Source organism: Lutra lutra, chromosome 4 (genome assembly GCF_902655055.1).
Source record: "Lutra lutra chromosome 4, mLutLut1.2, whole genome shotgun sequence".
Taxonomy (NCBI): domain Eukaryota; kingdom Metazoa; phylum Chordata; class Mammalia; order Carnivora; family Mustelidae; genus Lutra; species Lutra lutra.
In genome coordinates this window covers 143,912,736-143,939,282 of record NC_062281.1, presented here as the reverse complement: position 1 = coordinate 143,939,282, position 26,547 = coordinate 143,912,736, and the positions used below count along the sequence as shown (strand labels likewise).

General features: G+C 42.9%; 1 protein-coding gene across 2 annotated transcripts; it reads right to left on the bottom strand.

Annotated features, from left to right (window-relative positions):
* Positions 1-1,613: 1,613 nt before the first annotated feature.
* On the bottom strand, positions 1,614-26,271 carry LOC125097991 (translation initiation factor IF-2-like). Of its 2 annotated transcripts, none has more exons than XM_047726301.1 (2): positions 23,745-26,271; positions 1,614-2,026 (listed from the first exon to the last, which is right to left on the bottom strand). In XM_047726301.1, exon 1 carries the CDS (start codon positions 24,967-24,969, stop codon positions 24,307-24,309), a length of 663 nt encoding a protein of 220 aa, XP_047582257.1. In that variant the 5' UTR covers positions 24,970-26,271; the 3' UTR covers positions 1,614-2,026; positions 23,745-24,306. The 2 variants fall into 2 exon arrangements, with proteins under 2 accessions (XP_047582257.1, XP_047582256.1); XM_047726300.1 differs by lacking the exon at positions 1,614-2,026 and adding an exon at positions 21,539-23,266 and having other exon boundaries at positions 23,298-26,271.
* Positions 26,272-26,547: the final 276 nt, after the last annotated feature.

Here is a 26,547-nt window from a genome sequence, read left to right as displayed (position 1 = left end):
AATCCTAGCAATTCCAGTAGGTTTGAAATGATCGCTTATGTTGTCCCAATGAATAAAGAATGATGAGAATTTTTCATGTGCTTCTTTGCCATGTGAATGAGTATCTTCTATTTTTGTAGTGTCTAGTCAAGTCATTCTCTTTTTTATTAAATCAGTATTTTATCTTATTATATCACTTTAAGAATGAATTCTATTCTGGATATACATCTTTTATAGTTGACATGTTTTACAGATAGCAATGCGAACAGCATGCCTTTTTGTTTTAATATATTGAGTGCATTGCAAACAAAGGTCTTCATTTTGATTATCCTCCTTGTCAATTTTTAAAAGGTTTTGATGTATGTTTTTTGTGTCACATTTAGGAAACCTTTGCCTAATCCAGGATAATAAATATGTTCACCCATTTTCTTCTAGAAAATTCATAACTTCAGTTCTCGCTTTAAGTTCTCTGATTCACTTCCTATCTAAAAGCTTTTATATAATCTCTGATTTTTTAGTACATGGATAACCAAGTGTCCCAATAAAATTTATTTTTAAAAAACGTATTAGTCTTCTAAGGTGGAGAAATTATCACACTCACAGGAAAGAAATCCTTTCCCATTGCCTACTACCATGAAAACAGCAGGCCTTCAACAATGTTGATAATGACAGACTGAAAGTAAGAAAATGGAGTCTAATTAAGTGTAATGGGGAAGCAAAAGGGATGTATATAAATTTTTGCCTAGAAGGAATAATGTATGACGTAGAGTAAAAGTTCAGTAGATATTTGCTAAAGTATAATTCAGAGAAAGAAAAAAGATGAAAACAATGGAATCACATAGGTATGATTGTAAATGTCCAGTTGAAAACCTTCTGGACTAATATTATTGAAGGAACACTGTCCAGAACATTGATGTTTCTATCATGCATTTTATGAGAGGATCAGTACTGCCCTAAAATTATTGCTTGAGACACACCTTGATGTTGATTTGGAGAACTTCTTCGGCTCACTCCTATTAAGACACGAGGTTCATCTTCCTTGGAGACTTCAACTCTCTTAAGATGTCCACTCTGGGGGCGCCTGGGTGGCTCAGTGGGTTAAGCCTCTGCCTTCAGCTCAGGTCATGATCTCAGGGTCCTGGGATTGAGCCCCGCATCGGGCTCTCTGCTTAGCAGGGAGCCTGCTTCCCCCTCTCTCTCTCTCTGCCTGTCTCTTGCCTACTTGTGATCTCTCTGTCAAATAAATAAATAAATAAAATCTTTAAAAAAAAAAAAAAGATGTCCACTCTGCCCTTAGCCCAACTGTCCCCATAGCTGAGCAGTAAATGTGGTTTTGGAGTACTCCAGATCTAAGTTTGAGTTTCAGCTCAGCTCTGCCATTTAGCAGCTATAGACCCCAGGCAAGCTCCTAAATTAATCCTCAGTTTCCTCATATATAAAATGGTAATAAGTAATATCATTCAATGATTATGAAGATCAAGTAAAAAGGGATATGCACACTCACTATTTCAACTACATTATGATGCATGGATTGCCCTCAATTTTCTAGTCACTAACTGGGGAGCATACATTAGTTTAGGTGCTTCAAGAAGTAAGTAAGACAGGATTAGATAAGCAAGAGATTTATTGGGAAAATATCTGTAAAGGGAGAGAAAGCAAGAGAAGGAGAGGGAAGCCACCCGACCATGTTGCAGCTCCAATATCTGTTGCAGGACAGTAGGGGAACGGGAGGAAGGGATAGAAAGAGGACATTTCCAAGAAAAATATCAGGGAAGCCCCTTGGGAGTCCTCAGGCCAAGTGGTTGCCGCTCACATAGTATGCTTGCCATGCTCAGTCGTGGGCATGGGAAGCCCAGTTCCCATACAAGCATGGTAATGGATTACAGAGAAGGAAGAGGTGGAACTCTCCGTCAGCCATGCTCCCTGCAGGAGGACATCTGAGCCGTACAGTTTCATGGCGGCTATATTCTACCCATCACACTGCTCAGGTCCCCTTCTGTAGTAGATTCAGGGAGTAGGACCTCCACAGATCTGTGGACCCGTCTTTCTGCAGGCAAATATAGAAAAGGTGGTTAATGAGGCAAACAATGGCCAGGTCACTACTGTTGGTCTCAGAGCCACAGCTGGTTCACGTCCTCTCCTTTTTTGTTGTTTCCTTTTTGTTTGTTTGTTCGTTTGTTTTCTCTTCTGTCCATTCTAAATTCCTCTCATGCCTAGCTATTAGTCTGGCAGGTCCTGGTGGCTTACCTGGTGAAGTGACCCAAATCTTCCTTCTGGAGGGATCTGAGCCTTTTGCAGTCACACCCTTCCCAGGCCAGGAGCGCTGTACACTTCCAGTCATAGTTCCGATGGGGCAAGTGAGTGCCAGAAGAGGCCCCATGGTTCTCCTGGGTTCCACCCATGTTCCTCCCTAGCTACATGTATAAAAGGAACTCTACCTCCTGCTGTTGAAGATGGATTTTCCCTGCCATAAATGGTTGACTCTTTTCCCCCTGCTGGTCCCTGGAGACAAGGAATCCAAAGGGCCTTGGTGACAGCTATAATTCATAAACCCAAAAGACTCTTGTTACGTCCCCTGGCAAGGGCCCAGGACCTCTAACACTTGAAGAGACCAGAATGTGGACAAAGTTCCCCAGTAAGCCATTAGGAGTGAGGGTAGATGGTGCCACTCCTGCTCTGATTCCTTGGTTCCGGGATCCAGTCACCCTCCTAAGTGCGGACACACAGTCATACAGAGGTCTCAGCTTTAAAGTGTATCCTACAGGAAGACAACCCGGTATCTCAAGAGAGTTTCCTCTGATCTGTCACTTCAAGTGTGCCTTTCCAAGGCCTCCAGCATTCTACAAGGTCTGCTGCTCTAGATGGTGTCATATAGGATATATATGGCCAGAGGACCATGTGATCACAGGCCCCGTCTTTTTTAGATTTTATGTAGTACATTTGTTGTCTGCACATTTGACCCTTGGGACACCATGAGCTGTTAATCCTGTTAATGCTGTTAATCCATAATTCCTACAGGCCAAGCCCCTGTTGCCACCCCTCTATCTCTACTGGTGATTATGGTATCGTGGCCTCATGGCTTCTGGTAGGTAAGCACTTCCAGCTGGTCTCTGTTCTTTAGAAAGAGCCCCCTCATGCCCGTGGCTATTAAGGAGCCCAGCTCTGAGACCACTCTCCTCCTTTAATCCCAGACCTTCGGAAGTGACTTCTTAGTGACACTGCTACTTCTATTGGCAGTACATTCTTAACGGACTTGGTGAATGGTATGTCCTTTGGGCCTCCCATGAAACATAATCGTCTCATGGGGCTTCTGGCCTGACATGATATTTTAACTCTACATGCCCCTTCCCTCAACTTTTTAATCCTTCCTCTGCCTTCTGCCAGAGCAACTCAAGCATCTCCACTTCACCCAGGTTTGGCCATCACTTTTTCCAGGCTTCTAAGCAGCCATCCCATGTACTCCGAGGTGAGTTTGCCTCATCCTCTCAGGTCTTGTTAGGATGTTAATGCTGTGTCCTGAAAAAGCCCTTAGGTCTGAGCTCCAGATAATTATAATTCTCTTGGGCAAGGTTACTTATCATTTGTATAACTGATTATATTCCCCTGTTGATTGTTAGGAAGCTCAGAATCAAATTTTAGTCGTACCTTTTTTTTTAATGATTTAGTTATTTATTTGAGAGAGAGCACATGGAGCAGGGGGAGGGGCAGAGGGGGAGACAGAGAATCTCAAGCAGACTCTGAGCTCAGTGTGGAAAAAAGCTAGATGGAAGCTCATCTCACGACCCTGAGATCACAACCTCAGCCAAAACCAAGAGTCAGACGACTGAGCCACCCAGGTGCCCGCAGTCATACATGTTTTATATACAGGAATTATATATCTTATGTACTATCTTTGGAACAGTTTCAACTTTCTGCTCACTCATACTGACTCTTTCTATGGCATTTATTCAACACACTATCTGCCCAGCACTGTGCTAAGTGCATATATATTATCTTGTTCAGTCTTGGCCTCCCTTACTGTGGGATCTTGGGCAAGATACCAAATTTCTATACGATTGTATTTTTTCACCTGTGAGGAAAATCCTAACGTCCACTTGATAGGGTTATCATGAGGATGAATAATCTAATAACTAATATCATTAGTTATTAGAAGAAATTCAAGTTTTTTTATTAAAAAAGTCCAAATATCTGATATAATTATAAGACGTCAATGTAGTAATTTCTGAAAGATGAACATCCATTTATCATAAAAGCACTCAATATACAGGGTATTTACTAATCTTATTTATTATGGCTTAATCTAACAGAAGGCTTTTGTGGTCATGTAATTAATAGCACTGTATAACGGAATCAATAAAACTATTATAATGAATGTTCATACAGAAGTGTTCACTTATGGGATATATATATGTATATATATATAAAATATTATATATACATAGGATAAATGAGATGATGACCCCACTGGAAGGCAGTGAACCCAAGGATTCTTTACTTCAAAATCTATCCCATTTTATAGGAATATCAGATTGCTTTGGACTGAGTTACTAGCTCTAATAATAGGCTTATTCTACCTCAGGGATTTAGTATACTGCATTAATAATGAAAACACATTCTGACAGCCAAGCTTAGAGTCTGGAAAGGCCACTGGACCATAAAGCATGGGACCTGACTGCCCAGTGAGCTCTGTGACCAACCAAGGAAGCATAAGGCTGTCTGTTTAACCTCTCTGAGCTCATACTTCTCTTCAGTTAGAGCACATGATTTTATGACATCTGTCAGCATCAAAATTCTGTGCATCTTCATTTTTTAAGCTCACAGTATCCTTGTAAAAGTGATTGGCCAATAAACCATATTTGCATTTGGAGTGGAAAGCATAAATTACAGGCTTAAAGAGCAATAGGAAATCAGTATAGTTTAACAAGAATTAAATTTCATTTCTCCCCAAGTTCTAATTTTCTGTTTTTTTGGCAACAGAGTAATATCTAAGACTCATAGATTCTCAGAGGTCAATTCAACTCAGTTCAACAACATTTATTCAGTACCTGTGTATGCCAAGTACATACGAAATTCTTAAGTTTCTGGGACTATGATGCAAGATACCCACGATCAGTAACAATCAACTCAATAACTATGTGTGTAGGATACACACTCAGCCCGTAGCAAGGGTCATCCTGAGACTGTGGTATAGAGAAGAAAAGGAAAAACACCCCTCTGAAAAATAAATGATCCAGTTTCAAATGGTTGACACAGAAGGGAAATGGCATAAGATTTCAGAGACAGGAAATGTCCCTGAAAATCCAGGTAGACTTCCTAGAGGGTGAGATGTGACTTGAACCTTGAAGGATACAAAAAAACAAAGAGGTGGAAAGTGGTAAGCCTACTTAGATGGTATTTATATCCTTCCCAGAATTTTTAGGATTAGGCTTATTTTTAGAGGTGAAATACATGTGTGTGTTGACTTTACTCGATTTTAGGTATCATGACAGCAGAAACCACACATAATATTTATAGAATTCAGCATGACAGATGTTTACGTTGTGCCTGCTGTATGTCAAGTACAGTACTGGGTAAGCTTTGGAGGGGAGGGAAAGGTAAAGAAGGAAAGAGAAAGAAATCAGAGATATAACTGGGAAATCAGCTGAGGCCCCTTTGCTTCTCAAAGATCTGGGTAAACTTGGTTTGAACCCCCAACCCTTAATCTGGCCTGTGGAAGTCTACAGCCCTTTCCAGAGCTGGATGACATCCAAAAGGACACTTCCACTTCCTCACACCTAATCTGTTCTGCACAATGTGGAAATGAAACTCCGTCCCTTCCCGGTTTTCCCGTCAAGACACTCACACAAATGTGCCTTGCTTCGATTGTCATTGCTGGAGATGCGGGGAATGGCAGGGAGAAATCACAGCGGCTCTCTCCCTTTTCCCTTTGCCCTCCCTCCTCTCTTTGCCTCACTCTCTCCATCCCAGACCACCCCCAAGAATTGCACATTCTCCCTGTAGTACCCACAGCAAGTGGCCCCCCCTCTAGCATCCAGGTCCTCAGGTTCCAACATTCTGCCTCAAGCTCTCCAACAGATTCTATTATACCCAATTTTCCACACATAGATGCGTCTAGCCCCAGGAGGAATTTTGGCACCAACTATTAAGAGATGGTGATATTCTCCCCACCTTGTTACAAAGAGAAAGATATGGGCGACTCTAAGAGAGTTTGACTCTCAAAGTTGCTATGGGATGACAGAAGCAAGAGAGAGGGCAGGAGGGGGTTATGGTGGGTTCCTTGACCTCTTCCAACTGGTCTCTCTCCCCCACACATTCATACAGCAGGTACTATGTGCATCACTTTTGGGGAATCTGTTTCTGCTGCCTTCTACTGCTATCTCTCCTTCCACCTGTCCCTGTGTCATGTTTCTGAACAGAAATTTTGTGGCTCCAAGATAGCAGCATTTCTGTTTTCACCCCAAAACTCTCATGAGTCATGGGCCTCCTGATGGGTCTGGGAGGTCCCTGCTTGCCAGAGCTGTATAATTTGCCTAGTTTCACAATACCTTCCCCAGATTTTCTCCCAAAATATATTATAGCAGGAATTTGTTTCAATTAAAATAAATTTAACAGGGGGCACCTAGGTGGCTCAGTGGGTTGAGCCTCTGCCTTCGACTCAGGTCGTGATCTCGGGGTCCTAGGATCGCCCCAAGTTGGGCTCTCTGCTCTCAGCGGGGAGCCTGCTTTCCCCCTCTCTCTCTGCCTGCCTCTCAGCCTACTGTGAGTCAAATAAATAAATTTGTCAAATAAATAAATAAATAAATAAAATCTTTAAAATAAACAAATGTCAAATAAATAAATAAAAATCTTTAAAAAATAAATAAATTAATTAACATATATCTAAGGATGCATTGAGTTGTGTAACCAATTAGCTTGAGATGACTGGAGATGTCCATTCATGTTACACCGAGGAGGAACCAAAAAGGACTAAGGTGTACTGAGGTATCCTAGGGGCCAGCCACCTGCTGCCCTCTCACAATCATCTCTTCAGGTGAGATGAGGTTATTTGTCAAAGGTCACACCACTTCAGAGCAGACACTAGAAGCTTAACGCAAGAATATCTGGGTTCAAAGCTCCTGCTCTTTGCACTACACCACATTGCTAAAATAATAATGCTCCTTTAGGGTCATTCGAATTTTCATTTTTAAAAAGAAGAGCCGTTATTTGATGGGATACAAACGAAAGACCACCCTAATGTTAGAGTCCTGGAGTCATAGAAAGAAAACTGACTCCATGACCTTGAACGAGTGGTTTCACCTTTCTGAGCTTCAGGTTATGCATTTGTACCCACAGTTTTACAGAGATGACATCAACACTAACTTAAATTACGTATATATCTATTTATTATATAGTTAATTTAACATCTTAATCTAACACTGTCTGGCAAGAAGGGTTCAGTAGAACTCCTGCTTCCTTTGCAGAACATAAAATGGGAGTTAACAGCTCTGACAATTCATTTAGCTGGGCAGCTGTTTTTAATTGGGCTAACATATTACATTATTTGGAGGGGCATTAGCTGAGTTCTACATGAGCAGATTAATCATTAATTCAACATCACCCAGAAGCAGCCACAAAACTTGGAGGTAAGTTGGCATCAGCATCATAGAAAGCCCTCCTCTACAACAACTATGACTGACCCCTACACGAGGTGCTTTCAGATTGTTGCTATCAACCCAGGTAGGAGGTAAGAGGGTTTGAGGTATGAGCGTTATAAAACGTGGGGAAGGGGGCGCCTGGGTGGCTCAGTGGGTTAAGCTGCTGCCTTCGACTCAGGTCGTGATCTCGGGGTCCTAGGATCGCCCCAAGTTGGGCTCTCTGCTCTCAGCAGGGAGCCTGCTTCCTCCTCTCTCTCTGACTGCCTCTCTGCCTGCTTGTGATCTCTCTCTGTCAAATAAATAAATAAAATCTTAAAAAAAAAAAAAAAAAAAAAAAAACGTGGGGAAGGAGCGCCTGGGTGGCTCAGTGGGTTAAAGCCTCTGCCTTCGGCTCCGGTCATGATCCCAGGGTCTTGGGATTAAGCCCCGCATAGAGCTCTCTGCTTGGCAGGGAGCCTGCTTCCCCGTCTCTCTCTCTCTCTCTCTCTCTCTGCCTGCCTCTTTGCCTACTTGTGATCTCTGTCAAATAAATAAATAAAATCTTTAAAAAAAAAAAAAGTGGGGAAGTTTTGGAGGCTGGTTTGGGGAGATGGATCCAGTCTTCCTAGCCCCTCATACACCAAGATCCTACTGGCTCATGTTTCTAGGAGCACAGTCTTTTTGTTTGTTTGTTTGTTTATTTGACAGAGAGCTAGAGAGAGAGCACAAGTAAGCAGAGCGGCAGGGAGAGGGGGAGAAAGAGAAGCAGGCTCTCTGCTGAGCAGGGAGCCCAATGTGGGGCTCGATCCCAGGACCCTGGAATCATGACCCGAGCCGAAGGCAGCCGCTTAACCAACTGAGCCCCCCGGGGGCCCCTAGGAGCACAGTCTTGACTGTGAATCGGAACTGGGTCTTAGAATCAGAACTCTGCCTATTCCTAGTTGTGAGACTTTGGGTTTTAAATCTGTTTTCTCATCCATAAAATGGGGATGATTACATTTTCTGTCTTCTAAGGTTGTTGTGAAGATTAAGTTACATAATGAATTTAAAGCACTTAGTATAGTCTGTGGCACATTGGAAGCCCTAAAAAGAGTTGGTCATTATTTTATTAGCAGGGACCAGGGCCTTGAAGCCCTAAGATGCAGGGCAGTAGAAGGGGAAAGGAAAGGCTCCCTGTTGCTGGAGGATCAAGTTCAGCATCACAGTAAAGCATACAAAGTCTGTCACAGTCTGGCCCCAACCTCTTTACCCTTTGGTCACCTGCACATGCTCTGCAAAAAACTTCCTCAGCAACCCAAGGCAAGCAGGATCCATCCTTTGGTTTCACAGAGTACTTCGCATATACTTTTGTACTTTTTCTTATCATACCGTATTCCCACCATTCATTTGCCTACCTGTCTCCACTCTATCCAACTGCATCCCAGGCTGTGAATTTATGGAGTCCAGGACAATATAACATCTTTGTATTTGCAGCCATTCTGCAAATCTTGGGTGGATGGATGATGGATGGGTGGGTGGGTGGATGGATGGATGGATGGATAAGCAACATGGGAAAACACAGTGACTTGGTCAAGGGCATTAAGACCAGGTATCCCGGATAGAGGTAAGTCTTTGTTTGCTTGACAGATTTTCTTAAGCCCAAGTGTAGAGGACATGCCATTTGCAGATCAATTTTGGCCTAATGGGGGTGGTGGGCAATCTGTGTATGTCTTTCAGGGAAGCAGGCCTGGCTGGTAGCTCCTGGCAGGGCCAGTATCAAGCAGAACATGTAGTAACCAGCGGGAGCAAGGTCTCTAAGTCCTCCTGCTGTCTTCAGGTCAATATGTTAAGCAGTTAGGAGCAACAGGCCTTCCAGGTGTGGTCAGTTGCCAGTGGGGCAAACAGACTCATTGGCAAGGCCCATTGTCCCTGTGATTATGTTCACTGTAAACAATGATGCAAGCTCTAAAGATAGAAAGTGGGTATGAGATGCGATTCCCACAGAGGATAGACCATCTGAGGATAACATTTCAAAGTACCTGGAATATAAAACATTTCAGAACATAAGGCAATACAAAGGGAGGTTATATATCTTGACTTTTCAGGAACCATCCTATTTTCATTTTATTTTTTTCTCGTTAAAGGCAAATGAAAATGATACTTATTGATTAATCACTTATTATGTACTTCACACTTTTTTTAAAGAAGTGATGTGCTGAAGTCAGCTCCCACTGGCAAATGAGAACAGACCCTGTGCATGTCTCCTCAACTCCACATTAGATGATTTCACACTGGAGCCTTAAATGAAAGACCTGGATGAGCACCACATGTGCCAACTGCTCTTTGCTGACTGGACCAAAGCTGCAGCCAAAGCTAGAGGAACTAAGGAATGAATATTGCACTTGCTTCAAGCTCTGGTACATGGAGGAAAGAACCCTTGCAGTCTCAGACTACAGCTAGTGCTTCATGAATAAGAGATGATCTGGGACCAGCTACCACTCCGGAAGTGCCGCCATTGCTGCTCTTGCCCATGAGCCAGTATGCCTGCCTGTCCAACCTGGAACCCGTGGCCACTCCAAAGAGTGCTGCTTCACCTTCTGTTGGCCAGGCTCTGGCAACATGCAGAGCCCAGACATCAGTGTGCCCTGTGTGTATCCAGTACCCCTGCAATCATTGTTTAATACTGTGGCCAAGTTGAACCTGGCTTCCTCGTGCCCTGGTTGCCCAGCAGGGCGGAACTGACGGGTCCCTCATGGGAGCAGAGTTCTGTTTCAGGTGGGCCACAGCTGGCCAGGGCAAGTTCCTACCTGGCTTTCACTCATCCCTGTCCCTGCTTTATGACTCCTTATCCCTCCTTCTGTCCTTTTCCTTCTCCTCTGCCATATACATACACTACAGGGCTAAGGCTGCCAGCACCTTGCTCAATCCACCTCTCCCTGCAGTGGACCATAGTCTGGAAATAAGCATAAATGTATAGGCAGCCCAGGGGCCAAGAGCCACCCCAGCCACAGCCCTGGGTCTTTGCCTGCCACTGTCACTGTCTGTCTCAGAGCTAGGCTTCTGCAGCACCCAAAACTACGTGAGGCCCATAACAACAAAAATTCCAGGGTGTGGGGTTGTGATTAGAGGGAAGGATGCTGGGGCGAAAGGCTGCCTCCTATTCTAGGGCCCCGGCAGTCCCCAGTGAGCCAGGAGTTTGGCTCTCTGAAGTGGGAAGAGGGTGCTGGCTCAGGGCTCTGAGGGCTGGCACGTGGGCCATCTTGAAACCACAGCATTTTCCTCTAACACACCCAAACATTCAGGCAGCTTGGGAGTTCCAAGCTGTCAGCTTGGCAGAGTCTTATTTACCACAAAAAGGGAATTTAGACAGGGGAGGGGGAACCTGGGCTCCCATTTGGGGCCACCAACACTAATGGCAGAGTTCTACCCCCTCCTCTTGCCTTGGCCCCCAGTGTGAGGGAGATTTTGGACACTGCCTCTTGTCTGAGAGACATTCTTTGTTGCTTCCACATTGCCTTTAGACAATAACTGTTAGCTATCAGCTTTGTCAGAAGATTTTTTTATAAGCAGGAAAAAAAAAGTTGAAGTAAAATTTTGCTAATGTTTTTTAAAAGAGTGAAAAGACAACCCACAAAACGGGAGAGAATATTTGCAAGTCATGTATCTGATAAGGGTTTAATATCCAAAATATGTAAGAATTCCTACAGTTCAACCTAAAAAACTCAATTAAAAAATAAACAAAGTACTTGAATAGACATTTATCCAAAGAAGATATACAAATGGCCAGTAAGTGCATTAAAAAATGCTCAGTATCATTAGTCATTAGGAAATACAACTTAAAACCGCAGTGAAATACCACTTCGTATCTACAAGGATGGCTATAAAAAAGAAAATGGAAATAATAAGTGTTGGCAAAGGATATGGAGAGATTGGAACCCTCATCTCCTGATGGTGGGAATGTAAAATGGTGCTGTCCCTGTGGAAAAAAGTTTGGCAGTTCCTCAAAAAGTTAAACATAGAATTGCCCTATGAGCAATTCCACTCCTGGTATACACCCAAAAGAATTGAAAAAAGGACTCAAATAGGCACTTGTAAGCCAGTGTTCATTGCAGCTTTATTCACAATAGCCAGAAGGTAGAAACAATCCAAGTGTCCATCAACAAACAAATGGATAAACAAAATGTGGTAGATACATATAATTAAGGTACTCAGCCATAAAAAGGAATGAAGTTCTGATACATGCTATAACATGGATGAATCTGGAAAGTCAGACACAAAGGGGCAGATATTGTATGAAATATAAGAATATAGGAAATATCGAGAACAGACAAATTCATAGAGACAAAAAGTGCATTTAGTGTTTATCAGGGCTGGAGGAAGGGAGAATAGGACATTTTGGCTTGATGGGTACAGAGTTTCTGTTTGGGGTGATGGAAAATATTTGGAAATAGATCGTGGTGGTGGTTACACCACATTTTCAATAATTAATGCCACTGAGTTGTACACTTAAAAAATGGCTAAAATGGCACTTTTTGTGTTATATTTATTTCACTACAATTTAAAAAAAAACTAATTAAACTGTTCTTGTCAACCGTCCACTGAATTTTCCAACATCTTTTCCGCCTCTTTTGAGCTCGGTGACCAAATGTTGCCTACTTCTCTCCCAATTGCTTGAAGCCTTTCTCCTCCATGTTGTACATTTGGCAACACCTGTGGAGAAGTGTGCACCAACCAGCCCTCCATGCCAGCCAACCCCCACCGCCCTAACAGAAAGAGCTGATCTAGAACACAGGGCATCAGGGAAAGAACTTTAAAAGGAGTACAAAAATATGTTGGTAGTGTAAATATATATGGATAAAAAGTATACTGAATAAAAATTCTAGAAAGCACAGTAAACCACACTGGATAGCTCTAGAAACTTATGCAGGGAGGTGAGCTTTTTTCCTGGATCACCTCCCTGGGTGATTTGGAGAACAAAGCTAAGGCATCTTAACCTCCTGGGGTAGATTATCCCCCCAAATATTAGGCCACAAAGACTGGATCTCTTTAAAAGATTTAGACCAGCCCTTATTGTGCTAATCCTTTAATGTCCTCTGTACTTACACTCTTGTTTTGTTTTTGCTAGGTTTGGCAAAATGTCTGCTTGACTACTTGGTCTTTTCACCGTTATCGTGAAGCTTCAGGGTGTTTTTCCATGGGCCAGAACTTTGCTTTATAAAGTAAGAGCTTTGAATGTAATAGATCCCCTGTCTCTGTTCTATCTCCCAGGTCTGCCAACAAGTCAAGGGAGAGGGAATTCCAATTGCTTTTTTTTGCTTTAGAGGCCTAGATGTATTTTTTACGTACATTGTAAAAAGTCTGGTTTTTAAATTTTAGGATAAAATTGCATACAATGGTGGTTAAGAGTTGAGGCACTGGTGTCCTCAGATATTCAACTCTGGCTCTGCCCCTACTGTGTGCGCCTTGGACAAGTCTGCCCTCCACCCCTGTGAGCAGTGAGTTTCTCATCTGTACAGTGGAGGGTAATAACACCTAGCTCAGATGATTATGGTGAGGTCTAAACGAGGGAAAGTACACTCGAGAGGTACCTCATACAGTTGTCAACACAGACTTGGTACTCAAAGTGAACTCCTTAGTTATGTAATTTGTTGTAGAACATCCATGAAAGTCCACAGGCGTCCTTCATGAAAATTTCCCCAATGAACAGCCCACAATCTCTCCTTTCTCTACATTCTGAAAACACTTAATGAAAATACAATTGATGCTGTAGCCATGTACCCAAACTTTGGCCTAAATCAGGTGCCTGGGTGGCTTGGTCAGTGTCGCCTACCCCCGACTCAGGTCATGAGCCCAGGATCTTGGGATTGAGCCCCAGATTGGGCTCCCTGCTCAGCCAGGAGTCTGCTTCTCCCTCTACCCCTCCTTCTGATCTCTCTCTCATCCTCTCTCCTCTCACTCACTCTCTCAAATAAATCTTTTGAAATAATAAAATAATAAACTCTAAGTCCTCTGAGAGGAGGTAGCAATGCTGTGCACTCTTGCCACCCTTAGAACCTGATGAGATGGGCCCTGAAGAAATACTTGTGAAATTGAAGGACTGAGAAGCAGTTGGGGACTCTGCAGAAAGCACTGGACTTGCTGCCATAAGATTTAGGTGCTTATCCTGGTTTTCCTATGTGAAAGCTTTGTGACACTGGGTAAGAAACTTGAAGGCAACTCTGATCATTGGCCTCTGCTGAGTGTAACAGGTGGCCCAACTGCCATCAATGGATAGTCTGCACCCCCCTTCCACCAAATTCATATGTTGAAAACTAAACCCCCACAGGAAGGTATCAGAAGAGGAGACTTCGGGGAGGTGATCAGGTCACAAGGGTGAACCACTGTTTCTACCACGTGAGCACACGACAAGAAGCTGGCCTTTCGCTACCCAGAAGAGGGTTCCCATTAGAGCCTGAGCAGGTTGGCACCTCGATCTCAAACTCTCAGCCTCTAGAACTGTGAGAGATAAATTTCTACTGTTGACAAGCCACCCAAGCGATACCTACAAAGTCTGAGACACCAACCTACTCCCAGGACAGAATTGCTATGAGATTCGAACGCGACCCCATACACGTGAATGTGCTCACTGATTCCTACAGTGCTGCAAACGTTATCCTATCCGGATTCCTGCATTGTTCTTTTGAATCTACATAAATAACCCAGCTCTCCTACTGCTGTCTATTCTAGACTGCTGATAAGTCCGCTTTGGTTCTGGAGTTAGAAAGGGGTAGAAGAGGAGGAAAAATAACTTGTGGGGTGTCAATCACTTACAATGAAGCTACTGTCAACCAATTAACAAGTTACACCTAAAATTAAAGCCCATTTGCGTTCTACTGCAAGGATTAGGAGATTGATAGATTTTTAATGGTAAGCTCTTTAAATACATAAAGGCTTATGCTCTAAACTCCCATTAGCAATAATGCAAGTTATGTCTGTTAGGCCCTCGGAGAGATGAGAGTTGAATGTGATCCATAATCTATCTTACTTAATGTCATCAGTTTTCCTACAGCCCCTTCAAACAATCAGACGCCAGTGAAATGCCCTAAGTGGAACTAATAGCATTGATTTAGGAGAATACAGATGGTCTACTTCAATGACACTTTTCAACATGAGATACATATTTAAGATCCTTTAAAATCTTGAAGTACCTGTGCACATTTATTTTTTGTTGATTAAAGGAGAAAGGCAGGGACTCCTGGGTGGCTTAGTCGGTTAAGCGTCTGCCTTCGGCTCAGGTTGTGATCCCAGGGTCCTGGGATCAAGTCCTCTGTTGGACTCCTTGCTCAGCAGGGAGCCTGCTTCTTTCTCTGGCTCTGCCTGCCACTCTGACTGCTTGTGTGCTCTCTCTCACAAATAAATAAATAAAATCTTAAAAAAAAAGTTTAAAGGAGAAAGACAATCCTTTAATGATGAGAAAGTAATAAAAAAGGCCAATATATATAAATACATCAGTTTAAATATTTCCCCTAATACTTGGATTTTCCCCCTTCTTTTTATTATGTAAGAACCGATTACATTTCTTGAGCCTTTTATAAATGAGAAAACCTTCTGCCTTGCTTTTGGTTTATAAGAAATGAACAAACCAAAAGGAAAGGGACATTGAGCTCTTTTGTTTCCTTCAAAATAATCACTGAAGTCACCCTTTGCATAGTCTTGCAACACTATGCCTGGTTAGAATTTTCCCAATTACAGAAGCACAAATACTATTTCTCCCTTAGTCTTACACTACATTCATTCAGTTATCAACTCCTGTCACAACTTCCTCTAAATATCAGATATATGCCTGTTTCCATCCAGTGCCATCACACCCACCCTGCCTACAGCTCATTTATTTATTTGAGAGAGAGAAAGAGAGAGAGAGAGAACAGTGAGAGTGAGCCAGGGGAGAGGCAGAAGGAGAAGGAGAGAGAAAATCTCAACCAGTTTCCCTGCTGAGCACAGAGCCTAACACAAGCTCAATCTCACAACCCTGAGATTATGAGCTTGGGATCACGATCTAAGCCAAAATCAAGAGTTGGACCATTGATTAATGGAGCTACCCAGGCACCTCAATCTACAGCTCCTTTAAAGCAGACCCAGACTGAGCTAGTAAATTCGTGTGTGCTCTTCTTTCTTTAAATCTCTCGATACTTCAATCCATCTCACATTCTATTATTGCACAGAATGTAAAAACTCTGTGAGGGCAGGGACTACGCCCTACATTTCCTTATATTGTAGGTACCAGTGGCCATATTTCCTGAACAAAAAATCTAGACACATGTACATTTATAAAGAAAAATGAAAAGAAATCAGAAATTGGGCTTTTTTTCTCCAAATCTGAGGATATTGGGATCTAACAGATGCATTCTAGCAAAATGTATTCTACATTGTATACATAAAACACACCTGGGCTGATTGATGGGCTGATTGCTTAGCGTGTTTAGAACAACAGAGTTTATAAACTGATAGCCTGAAGCCCATATATGGCCCTTGGTGATTGTGTGTGTGTGTGTGTGTGTGTGTGTGTGTGTGACACTTGAAAAACAAATAAGTTTCAGTTGTTTGCCAAAATTTAAAGATTGCTGATTCCACATAAAAATCAAGCTACTCTTGAAAAATCTGAAGATCTAAGAAGACTGGGTCATTAGAAATCAGCTTAGGCTATAAGTCCACCCAAATGGGGAAATCTAATAAAACTGGAAACCTGAAGGGGGCCATACTTCCAGTGTAATGAGGAACAGGAGAAAAAGCTGCTGCACAGAGACAACAAGGAAAAACTTGCATGTCTGGACCTTGGCACTTAGAGGAGAAGACACCTACATCTATCAAATTATAAATTACCAAAACCCAAATATTTATGTGTAGTTTTATTTTTACACAATGAAAGGATGTCACTTGGTAGAACTGTATCATTCTTGGTAGGACACAGTTCAAGATGTGTTTGTCTAAAATAGTTTGAAAAACAGAATATTCCAATTGATTAAACACTGATTAATTCTGAGTTATCATGTAACACTCTATACACATTATAATAAATACTGGAAGAATTAGAATATGAGATGATGAAGACAAAATTTACATTAACCATAACCTTTTAAAAATTACACCATCTTTTAAACCGTCACTTTTCCTTCATGGGTCAGGAATATAACTTCTACTGCTTTCCTGCTCATAATAAGCATCAGTTTGTCAGCAAACAGACATTACATCCTCCCACCAACTGGCCTGCCCCTCCCTCGGGACCCATGCTGTGGCTTTTTCTACAGCTCCATAAGCAACCTTATGTCATATATAGTCATGTTGTAAGTCTACTCCATCATTGGATGAAAAGCCTCTATGTGGCACAAAGATTGTGTTTGTAACCTACACAGTGAGCATTCAATACACATTTATATATCTCAAACTAATTTTCCCAACATGGGTGAGGAGTAAAACAAATAATTGTAGCAACTCTAATTGTTGTTTCGTTTCAAGTAAAGTAAGCAAGTAAAGAAAAACTTAATAGATAATGATCTTTGATGAGAAATTTATGAAATGCTCACTTTGTGGCACACACCATGCTAAGTGCTTTTAAATTAGTTCTCAAAATTCTCAAAACAATCAATGAGCTATATGGTACTTTATGTACAGAGAGAAAACTGACAATTAGGGATTAAATCGTTAATTCAAATATTTGCTGAGCACCTAACATAGGGCACACTAAACTATATCAGTGGGGATATAGCAGAAAATCGACTCTCTGCCTTTTGTGGAACTTACGTTCTAATGGAACTTGCTAAGATCACATCCATAATATATCAGCCTTCCAGATTTATATATCACTTTAGGCATATAATAAGCTTTGACAATGTGAGTTCATCTCTGAAATGGGCCCATTCCCAGTACTGATAAAAATCTCAGACAGTGTTGGGGGGTGCCTGGGTGGCTCAGTCGGTTAAGCAGTTAAGCACCTGCTTTCAGCTCAGGTCATGACCCCAGGTGCTGGGATTGAGCTCCAGGAAGCCCCACATTGGGCTCCCTGCTCAGTGGGGAATCCAGTTCTCCCTCTCCCTCCGCATCTCCCCCTGCTTATGCTCGCACGCGTGCCTCTCTCTCTCTCTCTTCCTCTCTCAAATAAATCAATAAAATCTTTAAAAAAATTTTTTTGAAGAGCTGAAGCTCAGACCCTCATGACCTCTTTGAGGTAAAAGTAACCCTCAAAGTCACTCTGCCTTTACTGGAAGCTTTCAACCTTTACTGATCTGATCTCTAAACCACCAAGAAACAGAAAATATTCTCAAGAGAAGATTTATAAATAATAAAAGGAATCGGACAGAAATAAGAAACTATGGGATTAAAGAAATAAAACAGAGTAAAGATCGCTCCAGATATTTTTCTGTCTTGCTTATAAGCCTCAGTGAAGAGCAGGGTGAAGCCACAGTAGAACAGAAGTCAAAGCACAGAAGGGACTTTGGCCTCTTGGCCTCTAAGTGGGATGGGGAAGTCTAGGGGAACAATGAAACCTCCAGGCACCATCACAATTCACGTGGCAAAGCTGGGGCCCCTGGCTGCTAAGCCATTTTGAATTTTATTTACCCGTCTGGAGCCAGGAACATGACGAGCCACCCAGTTCAAAAACACAGAAAGAAAAAAAGGAGTGGTTTCAAGTCTGAAATTTTCGAATTTGCATCAGACACGTCCTGTCAAACACTGAAGCTGCTGGGATTAGACTCTGAGAGCTCCTCTCACTAGGCCTGTGCAATTTAATCATTAATCTTCATGGTTTTCATAACTAATCCCCAGTGATATGAGGGCATCTTTGGGGAAAGTTTCATTCAAATAAAACTGAAGTTGAACTCAAAGTGAACAGAAAAGTGGTTTTAGAAGCTACCTTCTAATTCTGGGTGGGCAGAAAATTGTCTTTTACTCTAATTTAAAGTAACATAGAGGGGTGCCTTGGTGGCTCAGTTGGTTAAGCATCTGCCTTCAGATCAGGACATGATCTTGGGGTCCTGAGAGCAAGCCCTGCGTGGGCTCCCTGCTTAGCGGGGAGTCCTCTCCTTTGCCCCTCCCCCACTCGTGCGTGCACCTGCATGAGCCCGCTCTCTAATGAATAAAACCTTTAAAATAAAGACATAAATAAATAAAATAAAATAACACAGAACAACTTTCTCCTCTACGACAATATTATCTAGGAATTCTGAGGCAAAGTCACCAAACTATTTCTAAATGCAAAGACTTGCAAACAGAGACCAACTGCAGCTTTGTATTCCTTGAAATCTACTCAAACACACCTCGGGAAGGGAGACCAACACATGTACAACATGTACATGCACAATAGTACCAATCAGACATTAGAAGCCTTTGACTGAGACAAGCAAACATGAACTACAAATATCAAGGCATGAAGAAAGACTGAGGAAACCAATCTGACTTCCTTTTCCTCTACGGCAGTCCAAATGACTAAATGAAGACACTCCAAACTTACTATATTTATGCTTAAGGCAATTTAAAAACCAAGGTCTTCACCAAAAAGCCTGTACCTGGCCTTCAAAAAATATTTAATTTTTTTGGATGGGCTACAAGAACTAAATTGTCTACACAAAATCTGTACAGAGGGGACCTGTTTTCAGCAGGTAAGCCTATTTACGACTAAGAAACTTTTGCTTTCATAACATTGTCCTGTTTTGTTTGAAGAAAATATTTGTCTTTTGATCATTTATATCCACACACATGGGTTCACAACCCAATTCACCCTACCTCTGTAGTTTAAAAAAAAAAAAAAAGACACAAAAACAACAAGGAGGGATATTCATTTGGTCCTGAGTAAATAGTTACCCCAGACACCTAATTAAAGTAAATACAAATGATCACTCGGTGAATGAACTTCAATCCATGCCTCAAAGAATTTCTACAGATAAAACCCAGGGAATATGAGCTTAGAGTAAAAATCCACAAAACACACAAGTAAACAAGGCGAAGTAAATAAGAGCTAGCAGCAACAGCTGACGAAAATCAGACTTGCAAAATCCTTAGATATGGAATGGCAAGATACTGAATATAAAATAAAGAAGATTTAATATTATTTCACCCAACAAATTTTTTTTTGAGTACCTTCTATTTGCCAGGTAATATTCTAAGCTCTGGGGACAGAGCAGCTAACAAAAGAAATATCCCAGCTCTTCCAGCAGTTACATTTTAGAAGAGGGAGACTAGTAAAATATGTAGTATGGCGGGGGGGGGGAGGGGGGAAGCTAGGAGAAAGATACAAAATACTATGGTAGAGGGTATCTCACTGTCCTTAGAGCCACATGAGGATTAGGTTTAGGTATGAGAGATGATCTGGGAATTCTGGACTTCTTAACATAAACAGAGACATAGGCAAAATGGGATTGCAATGCCAGATAGTGGCAGTAAGACCCTTAGAGGGGGTAGAGTCCCTTCTCAATAGCATACAGAATCCCAGGCTTCCCTCTTCACCCCTGCCAAAGCTTATATGAGGGGTAGGGAAGGAATGATCTTAGCTGAAGCTCTGGTTACACGAGAGATCCCTCTCTTTTCTTGCTGAAGAAGGCCTATAGGCCAGGGGACAGATTGGCTTACCTTTGAACCTTTGTTTCAAGAAATGAAAGCAGGTAAATATGAGCAAGAAACAAGAGACTATACAGAATTTTCCCACAGAACTTGTAAGAAGGAAAAAAGGATAGAAATTAAAAACTAAAGTGCAAAAGGAGATTGGACACAACTGAAAAAAGAACTAGTGAACTAGAAGTCGAATCCTAAAAAATTATCTAAATGCAGATACAAAATATGAGAGATTACAAGACTTGGATGATAGAATTAGATGGTCAAATATACCTGTAATCAAAATTCTCTGAGGAGTTAGCAAAAATGAGGGAAAGGAAACATTCAAAGAGATAATGGCTGAGAATTTTCCAGAATCATTGAAAGTTATGATCTATCTGGCCATAGCAGGCATTTAAGTTTTGGACTCCTTATCTATAAGTAAAAGTTTTTTATTAAACCAGAAATATGTCTTTCATTGAACACTATACAGTTTCTAAGGGGCCTTCATGTACTAAAATCTATGCTACATGTCTTCAGATTTCTCAGTCTAGGATTTGTTTTCCTGATAGGAAACTGAAATAATCCCTGGGCATGCACTAGTATCAAGGCCACTACTACAGCACACTCTTCCGTGTGATGGACATGGTAGTTACTGCTGCTGAATTTGGTTGATTCTCTGCAGTTTCCATTTCAACATTCTTGTGGGCTATTTCCTTTGCAAATTTTCCTATTGTTTGTTTTTCTCCCCCCAAGGAATGATTCTGAGGGTCTACTGAAGACAGTGCTCTTCAGTAGGTTAAGTGGTAAGATCCAATTTCATCATGACCTTGGAGGCTCCATAAATAATGTTCTCTATTTGCTACATGGATAAGGTCAGAACCTTGTTAGCATGACTAAATAGGCAATTTTTTTTTTTTTTGCATTGTCACTATTCTCCTTCCCAAGTCTACTCTCAGTACAAGCACACAGCACAACTCATAATTTTCCCAAATATATGAACATGTACCAGGCTCTTAGGTCACCACATCTCTATACAGAGAACACCTTTGATCCTTTCATTGTTCCTCCCTTCCATTTTCAATACTCGTCAGTAACTTCCTCCCACCTAAAAATCCACTGGTTTTAAAAAACTCAACTGGTTTTTCAAGAAATGAGCAGAAGACATGAACAGACATTTCTCCAAAGAAGACATGCAAATGGCCAACAGACATGCAAAAATGCTCAACATCACTCACCAGCAGAGAAATACAAATCAAAACCACAGTGAGATACCACCTCACATCAGTCAGAATGGCAAAAATTAACAACTCAGGAAATGACAGATGTTGGCGAGGATACAAGGAAAAGGGAACACTCTCATACTGTTGGTAGGAATACAAACTGTCTGCAGCCACTCTGGAAAACAGTATGGAGGTTCCTTAAAAAGTTAAAAATGAGCTACCCCATGACCCAGCAATTACACTATGAGGTATTTATCCAAAGGATAAAAACAGTGATTCAGAGGAGCCCATGCACCCCAATGTTTATAGCAGCAATGTTCACAATAGCCAAAGTACGGAAAGAACCTAGATGTCCATCAACAGATGAATAGATAAAGAGGTAGTTTATATATACAATGGAATATTAGTCAGCCATCAAAAAGAAGGAAATCTTGCCATTTGCAACAATGTGGATGGAACTAGAGAGTATTATGCTAAGCAAAATAAGTCCGAGAAAGACAAAGATATGACTTCACATACACGTGGAATTCAAGAAACAAAACATGAATGCGTGGAAAGGGAAGAAAAAATAAAATAAGACAAAAACAGAGAGGGAGACAAACCATAAGAGACTCTTAACTACAGAAGCAAACTGTGGGCTGCTGGAGGGGAGGGGCTGAGAGGATGGGGTACGTGGGTGAAGGGCATTGAGGAGGACACTTGATGGAATGAGCACTGGGTGTTACATGCAACTGATGTATCACTAATTCTACCTCTGAAACTAATAATATGTTTATTAAATTGAATTTTTAAAAAATTCAACTGTTTTTTTATGACCCTCCTCAAACTGAGCATGTGACTACCCAAAGCTTTCTCTGACATTTATGGCACCTTGTGCTACGAAGTATTCATCTCTGTATCAAGGCATGTCTGGTATGTGATGGGTGTTCAGTAAATTCTTGGTGAATAAATGGTACAGGAAGTCTGGGAAAGCACTGGAGTGGGGAGGGGATGGTGTGGAGGGAATCAAACTTAAGAAGTTACTGTAGAGCAATCTTTATCCCTAGAAACACCACATCCAGGAAATTTACCTGTATAAATAATGGAGAATGTGCTCAAAGATTTAGCTACAAGGTTCACACTTCATTGCTGTTTCAATAGCAAAAACCTGAGCACAATTTTAATTCTTCAGTTGGACTTTAGCTAAATAAATGTACAATGGAATACTAAATACCCATTCAAAACACATATGGGAAAAAATATATGGAAAATATTTAGTGGCATGTCATGATATTTCATTCAAGGAAAAAAGGCTGTTCAAGGGAAAAAGCAGTGTGTTCGGTCTGCATATATTCAATGCTATACATCAAATTGCTAACAATGGTTTCCTGGGTGTGGAATTTCAATTTTCAATTTTTTTACCTTCTTTCTGATTCTGGCTTGGAGGAAAATATAACTTGTGTACAATGAGTAGTAAGTACTTTTGTGATTTAAAAAAGGAGGACTTTGTTTTCAAAGGAGAGAGTCCGGTCCTTCTGTGGTCCAACTTCCCTTTGGAGGGAACTCTTCTCAGATGCCATTCATAATCCCAGCATTCCAGGGTACCCAAGGGAAAAGGGAAAAGGGCTGCCCAGGTATTTTAGCCTCATTTCACAAAATAGAGGCATAGAAGGGGGAAACAGCTCCTCCAGCGCTCAGTGATTTTAAAACCCAAACAGTTCCCAAGATTTGGCAATGTTAGAAATGTTAGAAAACTTTTGAAGCATTGGCATGCTTCACTTTTCAAGATAAACTCCTCTCAAAATTCTGTGCTGATCCTGAAATCATTTACCATGGAAGGACTCTGTCCCATCCAGGAGAAAATGTGAAAGCCAGCAGCATATTCCTTCCTACCCTAATCTACTGAATGTGGACATTCCACAGCCAGAACCCCTCCCCCACAGCCCCCCAACCCCGACTACACACACACACACACACACACACACACACACACACACACACACACACACACCTTTATCTTTCACTGGGCTTCAGCTCTTCTAAAAGGGCCCAGTCCCAGCCAGCAAAGAGGCCCAGGCCTGTAGGGCTGGTTCCAGGCCTGAGGCGCTGGGTCCCTTTCTAACGGGTGGCAGACAGGACAGCTGCCAACCTGGTGACTTGACTTCCTCCTCCTTCCCGGAGGTCCCCGCCCACATCACTGTCGTCAGGTCTCCGAGGAAGTCACGTTCTGGCCTCAGAGCGTTCTGAAGGTTCTGGGAGGAAAAGGAAGGTGAGGTGACAAGAGCCCTTGCACGCTTCCAAGAGACAGGGGCCCTAGCTCGCAGTCTGTCACTAATTTAGATGAAGGGAGGGGTAAGTGATTTTCCCGTTGAGCGGATTAAATCTTTCATCTGCCAGAGAGGGTACTGACCTAAAATGACTGTGTCCCCTCTCCAGTGCTAGAAGGGTGAGTGAGTTCCCAGATGTCCCTGGGAACGTTGCAAAAAGAAAAGAGAATTAATATGCCTTGAAGACCGTCGGGATGCTGGCACCCATGTAAACACGGTCTTCTTTAACCCTCCACTAGATCCTTCAGGTAAGGTGTCCCGGATCCCAATATGCAGTTTGAAAGCAGAGGCAGAAGTTCTGCGAAATGCTTTCCAACTTTGTGCACTTCGTGATACACCTGGATAATAATACTTTCACGGCACCCTGGGGCAAAAGGGAGCACCCACCAGAAGCAAACTACCCCGCTGCCCCGTAAAGAGGGGCTCCTCCTCTCAGTGTACCTGTCCCACGTGTTACCTGTTGGCTGCTCGCCGGAATGAAAGCCGGGAGAGGCCGATCGGAGAGAAGTGGGACAAAGCTCTGTCAAGACAAACCTGCATTTGCTTCGCAGCTCTGCCTTCTATTTGACTGCAAGCACGTAACCGGGTAGTTTTTTGAGCCTGTTTCCTCACCTCTAAGTGACGCTAGTAATAGAACGCACGTCACTAGGCCTGTGACACGAGTGATGAACCCGACCGAAGGTTTATCAGCGAGCCCGCGCCCAGAGGGCGTCCCGCCTGGGCTCCCGGGGCTACCCCAGCGCAGGCCCCGAGCAGGCGCGGCCTGGGGGCAGCGCGGGGGCGGGCGGGGAGGCGCCGGCGGCCGGGGAGGTTCCGGGCTTCCGCGCAGACTTCGCCTACCCGGACCGCTGCGTCACCGTCCGAAAGCGCGAGCCGGCCGGCGGGGGCGGGGGCGCGGCGCCGCTGGAAGCCCGGGGCTTCTAACCGAAAGTAGGGGCCCGGACTTCCCCGCCGCGGTCGCCGCGCCGAATCTGCGCCCCCCCACCCCCTCCGCGTCGCCAGGGGCCGCAGGGGAGTCGCGGCCGCCGTTCCCGCTCGCGCCCCCGCCCCCTCGGCCCGCGGTCCCCGGCGGCGTCCCGGGAAACGCGCGGGGGCGGGTTCTGGCGCGGCGCTGCCCGCACGCGGGGCTCGGCTCGCGGCCTCTGCAGCGAAGCGACGCTTTCTTGGCCCGGGCTTGGGGCGGTCCGGATCTCCGCCGTCCTGGCCGCGCCGTCGCGCCTCGCGGTTCCCTAGGGAGGAAAAAGAGTTGGCACCGCGGCAGCCTCCCCGGCTTCTTTCCACCCCGGCCGCCCGCCCGACGCGCCCCATTGCACAATTCCTGTCGTGGAATTGCCGCGTGACTCGGAGCCCAGAAATGTTTCCCAGGTTGCCTCCGCCGGGAGAGGAGCGGCTGGGTTTCCCACTCTGACCCCAGGCGCCCTTTAAATTGTATTTCTCCGGGTGACTGGGTAGCCCTTTACCAGGCAGAGCGCGCCCTTTCCAAAGAAAGAACAGCTCACCCGCCGGCCGGTACGTCTGCTCTAGGTCGACTGCAACCGACACGTTTATTTTCCCCGTGTATATTTTCAGACAGAAAAAGTGTTACAGTCTATTTGGGCAAGAATTCAGGAGCTGGTTTTAAAGGAAGACAAGGAGTGAATGCTTCAAGGCGTGGAGACACAGACAGCCATTCAAATCCCTCCTTCAGTTGTTCATTCAGTCCCTATCTTTGAGCTCTCCAAGAATCGGTGGTGTTAGCACTGGTGGTGCATAGTAGGTACTGAAATTGGAGGGATTTGAATGGCTGTCTGTAGACCAAAGCTTTCATTTTGCAGAGGAGGAAATTTAGAGGTTTAAGTGACTTGCCCAGGGTTACCTAACTAATTAATGTGGAAGGCAGGAATAGAATTTGTCTCTCGTTTCAGCTTGAAATACTTCGTAATTAAGAGATAGGTGTACTCTTCCCTCTGTAGAAAAATAAAATGCCTTCTGCAGTAATCTCTACAAATCCTTAGTCTGCACCCTCTTTCTACTCATCTAAAACAAAGAACAAAACAACAACTTCCAAACACAATACGAGCATATAATAGGGTGAACTTGGCAATGCCAAAGAAAGATGATTGCAAGGCATTTTTTTTTTTACTTAGCACCATAAGTTAATCACAAAATAGGCAAATAATGACAATAATAATAATAAAGAAAAAGAAAGAAACAATAGTTCTTCTCCAGAATGGTATGGAAAGTACCATTTGCCACTAGCCTTACTTTTCTAAGTACAGTGTTTGGTGTTTTGCACGGGAACTGCTAGACTTATGAGTAACTGCCAGGGTTGCTCTGAGACTGGTCAGATATTTCGCTCAGGCTCAGAATAGATTTGTAGCTCATCTTTCAGAATAGACAAGCTGCAATCTGTGAGAACACAAGGGACTTCAATGACAGCAGATGGCTAGACAGCTTGTTGTCTTTGAAGTTTCAAGGCTGACCAAGTATTCCAAATGTCTAATTTAGGGAACAGAATTGCCAAACAAGTAGATGTTAAGGTCGAAGGAATCAAAACTGTAAGTGGCAATCATGTGGGTTGTCAACAATAGTTTCCAGAATGATGATTATGATACAGTTATAACAATAACATCCAAGTACAAATTCTTCTCCAAGAAGATGGGGGAGAGGGGTTCCAGTGATGGAACAACAGATCGGATTATGAAATGTATCATTTTGTAGGTCAGCCAGATACACACTGAACTGGGGTGATCTTTTTTTTTTTTTTTTAACTCTGCTGTCTCTACCCTGTCTCTGCCTCTGCTATCTTGAAGGTGAAATTGCTAGAAAAATTTGAAATTGTAGGCAGCTAAGGTAGAATATGTCGATTTTGGTTTGGCAATCCTATACAGCATTCATGAAATCGAA

Excerpts from the sequence above, each read along its gene's own strand:
- LOC125097991 (XM_047726301.1), bottom strand. The coding sequence starts at position 24,969 with ATGGGGCGCGTCGGGCGGGCGGCCGGGGTGGAAAGAAGCCGGGGAGGC.